We start from the raw sequence: 7328 nt of genomic DNA on the forward strand, positions 1-7328 counted from the left end.
TCATCCTATGTCCTGGCATGCTTGTAAATTTTTTATTGAATGTCAGGTATTTTGTATGAAAAATTGTAGAGATTTTCTGAGGCTGTGGCTGAAAATTTTTTTCCCTCTGGATTCTAGAACAGTCTAGAACAGCACTTCTAGATTCTAGAACAGTCTAGATTCTAGAACAGTCTCGAACAATGGAATTGTTCCGTGATGATGGAAACATTCTGTATCTGTGCTGTTCCTTACAATAGCCACCAGCCACGTGTGGCTCTGGAGCACATGAAATGTATTTAGTGTGACTGAGGAACTGAGTTTTAAATTGAATTTTAATCGAATTAAATGGAAACAGGCTCGTGTGGCTAGGGCTTCAGTGCCTTTGCTTTCTGGCAAGCAGACGGAGCAGGGGTCTTCTTAATCCAGTCTGGATTAAGGATTGAGTGAGTGTGAAGCTGGGTTCTGGTCTTTTTGTGGGTGGGTCTACTTCCAGGTGACCCTTGCTTCTAATTTAGAACCCTACTTGGGTCCTGACTGAGGTGTTTACTGGGTCTTTCCTTATGAGACCCTGAATTTCAATTTTTGTTTACCCTGTCCCATGAGACTGCCTGGGGAGAAATATGAGTACAAGGTTGGGCTCACATCATGCTCTTCCCTCCCCCCACCCCGAATTTTGGCCCCTCAAGTCCTGCCTGCCTCTGTAGCTTCAGAATCCATTTCCGTCTCCAGCCTCCTGACACTGCTGAAAGCTCACTGCAGAGTCCTAGCCACCTAGCTATGCTTTCTGCTTGCTTCCTTAGACCTCTGGCCCCTTCAGCAGAATCAGCTTCTTTTTCCTGGGATCCTGGCTGCTTTGGTAGCACTTTGACATCTTCAAATAGATTCTGTGTGTGTGTGTGTATTTTTTTGTTGTTGTTGTTTTCCCAGTTGGTCTCAGTGGAAGTGTTGTTCTGACATGAGATATCTCATCATGGCTAGAAACCTCCCTTGCTTTCTTTTGGTCTTTGCCCAAAAGTCACCTTCTCGAAGAGGCCCTGACGCCCCAAACTAAAATAGCACCTCTTCCTAGCCTTTACCCTTACGGTGCTGTATTTGTTAGTCACAGCACTCATCATCAGACTTCAAATTATATATTTCACCGCCTAGTGCCTCTTTCCCACAAAAGACTGTAAGCTCCATGAGTGAGAGGTTTTTGTCTTTTTTTTTTCTTCCACCAATGTCTAGAAATGCCCCTCACACATTAGGGGCTCAATAAATGTTGAATGAGTGATGCTGTGTTATCTGGTGGGAAGGGAGATCTGGTCTCTGCCCTCAAAGCTCAATCCAATTAGGGAGAACAAGACCCAAAAGAGTGTGGATGGCCACACATGAGGGCAGGACCCAGGGGCTGGGGTTTGGGAGAGTCCTCTGTCCCAGGCTGGGCAGGGTGGGAGGAGAGAATCAGAGAGGCTGCTGGGAGGACCCTGGAGGATTTGAGCAGGAAGATGGGCAGGGAGGGCATTCCTGACAAGGGACCAGCCCCGCAAAGCCTGGAGGTGGGAATGAGAACATCAAGGCTCCCGAGGGTGGGGCAGGAAGCTTCTGGCTCACACCTGTCTGCGCGGGCAGGGCAGCAACCCTGAAACCCAGAGCCCCCTGGTGGCCAAACTTTGACGTGGACAACTCGGTCGGCCATCATTTACTGAGCACGTGATCAAATCCTCACGACAGCGCTTTGATGGGGGGCTTCGATTCCATTTTCAGAGGAGGAACTGGAAGACCAGAGAGGTTAAGTCACCGACCCAGGCTCACCCAGCTCTGCCTCGAGAATTCGAGGTCGGGGAGGCCACCAGCCGCCCCTCACCCATGACAGAGACACTGGAAGAGATTCAGGTGGGGGTAGGACACGATTCCACAGTCTTGAAGAGTCCCAGGCAAACCCGGATGTGAGCCACCCCCCCATCCCCCCGCCCCGTTCGGTCCCCCTCCAGCTAGGTGACCACTGGGCCACGGGCTACAACCAGTGCAATCGTAGCGTGATGAAATAAGATGGTGCAGCGCCCGCAGGATGCGCAGCGCTGGAAGAGACGCATCACGATTACTGTAAATGACGTGTGCCCATCCGGTCTGTGGTTTTGCTTATCACGCTACAGGCAACCCTGATAATCAGGGACACGGCAGATGCTCAAGAAGGGTTGGGGCTATCTGAGCATGCCCAGAACCGGCGGAGGAACCGGGCAAGCAGCCCCCGATTTCCCAATGGCTCAGGAATGGAAAGTTATCAGAAATGGAAAGGGTCACCTGAAAGGAAGTGGTTCACGCCCTTCCTCTGAGACCCAGGAGTCCGCGCCCCCAGCCCCTCCCCAGCCCCGGGAGTCCAGACCCCAGCGCCCTCCTCCCTCAGACGCGGGAGTCCTGGCCCCCGGCTTCTGTAGGGTTACAGGCAACCCGTTCCGTCCCCCTCCCAACCTCACGCCGAAGCCCAGGGCGAAGGTAACCGGGTTTATTCAGTGTCGTTTACAGGCAGCCCCGCGCTCCCAGGCGGTGGATCCCGGCGGGAACCGGAGTCCCTAGAAGGCGGGGATGCGTCCGAGGCGGGGGCCCGCTCCCGCTCCACGTCTGGCGGCGGCCCCGCCTCGTCCAGCCCCCGGCGGCCCTTGCCGATGGCCAGGCGGGGCCGGCCGCGGTTCAGGCCGTCCAGGAGCGCGCAGGCCTGGCAGAGCGCGCGGCTGGCCAGCGCGCCGCAGCGGGGGCAGGCGCCGGGGGGCGGGGGGCGCGCGGCCGGGGCCAGCGCCAGGCGCTCGGCCGAGTGCACGAGGTCCAGCACCGCCGACGGCCGCGCCGCCTCCAGGAGCTTGAGCAGGTGGCGCGCGTGGCCGCGGAAGGCCTCGGGCGCGTAGACGCACTCCTCGGAGAAGTAGTCGAGGCGGCGGAAGTGCGCGTACAGCACCACCTCCTTCTGCGAGGCCAGCTGCAGCGGGCGGCAGCGCGGCAGGGCGCCCCCCTCGCCCGGCGAGCCCAGGCCCCCGCCCCGGGCCAGCCGCGCCGCGTCGCCCCGCAGGAAGTTCATGAGCACCGTCTCCGCCATGTCGTCCGCGTTGTGGCCTGGGGGGAGAGAGAGGGGGAGCAGGTGAGGCGGGGGCGGGGGGCGTTGCTGGTCATGGAGACCCCGGGGCACCGTGGTGCAGCCAGGCCCCAGAGACAGACGTGAGGGCGGGGGTGGCGAGTGGTGTGCACGGAGTGGGTGACCGGGCCATGGAGACCACGTCCCCCCACCCCCCCACGCTGTGGGGCAGCCAGGACCTAGCGAGAGACTGGGAGCAGGATCAGGTAGGAGCAAGGGGTGCAGGTCATGGCGACCCCGGGGACCGCGGGGCAGTCAGGACCCAGAGAGACAGGGAGGGGGCCTGGAGAATGGCACAGAGTGGGTGACCCGCCATGACAACCCCCGGGCACTATGGGACAGCCAGGTGGAGGCTGAAGGTGGACACAGCGAGAAATGAGAGGGGACACAGGCTCCGAGGAGCACCTTGGGGGTGCCCTCAGTTGCCACCCACTTATTGCAAACCAGGCCCTGTGCTGGCTGCCCTTTCACCTAGTGAGGAACAGGGCTTCACGCCACCAAGATCATTGCAGCCTCAGTTGAGAGTGTCCTCCAGACTGCACAGGAGTCAAAATGGCACTTAATGGAGACTCTCAAGTGAGCTGTTGACACAAGCGCCTCTGGGGATGCAGATCAGCGTGTTTAGAAAGACCAGGGAGAAAGTGAGGGAATATTTACACGAGAGTCACCGTAAAATTTAAGCTAAATCTCTACCCATCCTGCGTCTTGTCATCTTATCCTTGAGTCTATATAGTAAAACACTGGTCTTCTTAGGGCTTCTCAAACTGGCCCTGCTTGCCCTCCTCAGGACCTTTGCATGAGCCGTTTCCTCTGCTCAGAACACGTCTCCCACCTCCTATTCAGCCTTCACCTGTCACTCACACGGCCTTTGGGGCTCAGCTCACTCAGGAAATGCTTCCTCAATCCCCACCTTTCTCCCTGCACTAGGTCCTCCTGTTACAAACTCCCAAAGTCTGTGTAACTTTCCTTAGTAGCACTTGGGTTATAATTATGAATGTGAGAAATGGGCGGGAGCAGAGACTGTCTGTCTTGTGCATCATTATAAGGGCAAACATTTGTATGTTTACTGTTTTCCAGTCTCTAAGCGCTTCACACATAACTCATCCAATTCCCAGCAACGCCAGGACCTAGATACTACTACTATCCCCATTTTACAGAAGAGGAAAGCGAGATTAGGTCATTTGCTCATGGCTACATGGCTTGTATCTGGTACACAGTACATAGTCAGTAATTATTTGTTGCAGTAATGTTTGGGACGGAGTAAGCGAGTTATCAGAGAGGAGAAGCAGATAGAGAGGAGCTAAAAGACGCCGTGCGCTTCAGAGATGGCTTCTGATGGGAGATATCCCTTCACACCCCGCCTTTTATGGAGGGAGATACAAAGAATGTCATTTTCTTAAAAAGGCAGGGAACCACAGCTCTAGCCCCTAGAGAGTACCCCTCCACCCCTCTATTCGCCAGTGTGCGTGAGCAAGATGATGGCAGTGACTTAAAAAGTTGCCACGCCCATCCTAGGGAAGCGCACGTACTGTGCCCATGACCTTCAGTGGGCATGCACACTTCTTCTCCTTACTGAGATCTTCCACCTAGGGCACACCCAGAGTCTCCTTGACGGCTCCTCGGACACGCGCCCCAGCGCCCTTTCAATTCCCGCCCCTCGCCCGCGCATGCGCCCCTCTCCCTCCCGCTGCGCGCCTGCGCTCACCCGTCACGATGTGCGTGGCTCCCACCAGGCGGGCACCCTCCTCCAGCGCCCGGCGTCGCAGCACCCCGCAGAAGGTGCAGCAGGCGCGGCTGCGGCCGGAGCCGGCCGTGCTGCGGGCCACGGCGTCCATCGTCCAGCCCCCGAAGAGGTCTGCGTAGGCCACGACGGTGAGCGGGAGCTCCCAGCGCGCCGCCTGGCGCCGCACGGCCGCCAGCGCCGCGTCCCGGTAGCCGCCGATGCCCTCGTCCACGGCCACCAGGCGCAGCGAGATGCCCAGGCGCGGCGCCAGCGCCCGCAGCACGTGCGCCAGCACCGTGGAGTCCTTGCCGCCCGAGGCGCCCACGGCCACCACGGCGCCGGGCGGCAGCAGGCGGCCCGCGACCACCGTGTGCAGCACCTCGGCCTCAAAGGCGGCGCAGAAGCAGGCGCCGCACAGCGCGTGGCCAGAGCGCGGGCGGCGGAGGGCGGCGCGCGCCGTGTGGCAGGTGGCGCACTGCGGAGCGGGCATCGCGGGGTCCGGGCTGCGCGGGAGGGGCCGGCTTCTCCTGGACGGGGAGAGAGAGGAGGTGGGTTACATGTGGATTCCAGATTTCGGGGTCGTTGCCTCCAGTGAGGCTGCCTGGATAGCACCCAGAGTAAACCCATTGTCTGGAACACTCTTCGCCCAGCACTGTGCAGGTCTGGCACCTTCAAGTGCCAGCTTAAGCTTTCATTCATTCATTCAACAAATATCCATTCAGTGCCTCCTGTGTACACAACATGAGCCAGGCACTGGAACAAAGCTGGAAAGGTTGCCGACACTGAGTTCTAGTGCAGGAGCCAACCCATGGATAAGTAAGTAAATAACCAAGATACCTTCCAAATATGAGGAGTAATATGAGAGAATTATCCTCTGAGCTGAGGCCAGAAAGACGAGTAGGAGACAGACATTAGATCAGAGTGGGAAGAATGTTCCAGACAGAGTTAATAGCAAATGCAAAGGACGTGAAGGGCAAGGCCTGGCTGTGTACAGTTGGTTGGAAAGTGCGTTGGGGCTGAAGACCGGAGAGGGTCGGGGGTTTAGAGGTTGGCAGAGTGAGGAGCTGGACTTTATTCTGCATGAGATGGGAACCACTGGACGGCTTTCAGCTGTGGAGTGACAGGGTCTGATTTGCATTTTAACAGGATCCCTCGAGTTGCTGGGTGTGAATAGAGGGTGGAGAGTGGCAAGGGCAGACCGGTGAGAAGGCTCCTGCAGTGATCCAGGTGGGCAACAATGGTGGCTTAGAGCAGAGTGGAGGCAGTGGAAGTGGAGACAAGTGGTCAGATTCTGGATCTCTTCTGGAGGTAGAGCAGATGGGACTCACACAAGACTTGGTTGGGGGAGGGCAGTGGATGAGAGCAATAGAGGACTCGGGACAACTCCGAGGTTTTGGCTTGAGCACTTGCAAGGATAGTGGGACCATTTAGTGGGGAGGAGGTGGGGATGGGGAGGAATGGGAGAATATTGTGAGAGGGGTAGGTTTAGGGCAAAGAATCTGGAATTTCGTTTGGGCACGGTAGATTGAGGTCCTTTGCTCTGGAAGTCTTTTCTGAACCCTGGGCTGGGTCTGGCGCCACCTCTGGGCACCCACGGCCGCCTGATCACCCCCCACGCCAGCCCTGACCTCTCTAGGTTGTAACCAGGACAGAGGAGGGTGCGCTCGCACCGCACCCAGGTTTGGGGGTGGGAACGAGGAGTCAGACCCGGCCGCAGAGTCCAAAGCGGGTCAGCAGGGACACGAGCTGCTTAGGGCACTCGCGCCTGGAGGGCCGCAGGGACACAGGCGTTGAGGGATCACGGAGAGAAGTGCCATCTCTCCAGGGATGCCCACCGGAACGCGTGGGAGAGAAATATGGAGACCATCAGCTCCTACTCGGCAGCGCGACAAAGGGCCGGAATTGGCCGGCCGCGGGAGGGGCCACTCACCTAATTAGAACCCACGCTGGAAGGTCCAGGCTCCAGAAAACGCGGAAGCGGGTAAAAAAAGACTACGACTCCCAGAAGGCTTTGGGTCGGCCCGCCTACGACTCCCAGGTGTCCATGCGGCGGCTCAGCCTGTAGCGCTTACTGTTCTGGGACAAGCTGGGCCTACAACTCCCTGCGAGCCTCGCGGTGACGTCACGCTCTCTGCCTACGGCTCCCAGAGTACTGCGGGCCAGTCTAGCTCGCTTCCCCTCTGCGCCTGCGTAGAAATAGGGGCGGTGTCCCGTTTTCTGTGCGCTGCTGCGCGCTGTGTGGTTTGTTCTAAAGATGCGATGGATGTTTTTCAGATTTTCTGCTCTTGTGGGAGTATGATAGAGTTTATGGTGCGGATGGAGAGGCGTCGGGGTGGGGAGAGAAAGGATTGGAGTTGCGAAAGGGATAGCTAATGCGCTCTCTGGACAGGCTCCAAGGATTGGGCCGCGTGGCCAGGGGACACAGCGCGGGCTTCTGCGCGCCCCCAGAGGCGTGGGAGCGGGGGCGCGCCCAGGCCCAGGCCCGCGGCTGTCGGCCTGGGGGCGCTGTGCGTGGGCGGAGCA

At 58.3% G+C, this 7328-nt stretch overlaps 1 protein-coding gene across 1 annotated transcript; it reads right to left on the minus strand.

Moving 5' to 3' along the window:
• Window positions 1-2447: 2447 nt before the first annotated feature.
• Window positions 2448-6793, minus strand: LOC147912792 (cytoplasmic tRNA 2-thiolation protein 1). The gene is made up of 3 exons (XM_087421226.1): window positions 6736-6793; window positions 4788-5332; window positions 2448-3063 (listed from the first exon to the last, which is right to left on the minus strand). Exons 2-3 carry the CDS (start codon window positions 5293-5295, stop codon window positions 2462-2464), a joined length of 1110 nt encoding a protein of 369 aa, XP_087277352.1. The 5' UTR covers window positions 5296-5332; window positions 6736-6793; the 3' UTR covers window positions 2448-2461.
• Window positions 6794-7328: the final 535 nt, after the last annotated feature.

This window comes from Ceratotherium simum, chromosome 33 (genome assembly GCF_057802395.1).
Source record: "Ceratotherium simum simum isolate JZ-2026a chromosome 33, ASM5780239v1, whole genome shotgun sequence".
NCBI lineage: Eukaryota > Metazoa > Chordata > Mammalia > Perissodactyla > Rhinocerotidae > Ceratotherium > Ceratotherium simum.

What these genes read in the sequence shown, in the direction of transcription:
- LOC147912792 (XM_087421226.1), bottom strand. Translation starts at nt 5,295, where the DNA reads ATGCCCGCTCCGCAGTGCGCCACCTGCCACACGGCGCGCGCCGCCCTC. An exon ending in AGCCACGCACATCGTGACGG is followed by an intron (nt 3,064 to 4,787) that starts GTGAGCGCAGGC and finishes CTCTCCCCCCAG; the next exon opens with GCCACAACGCGGACGACATG.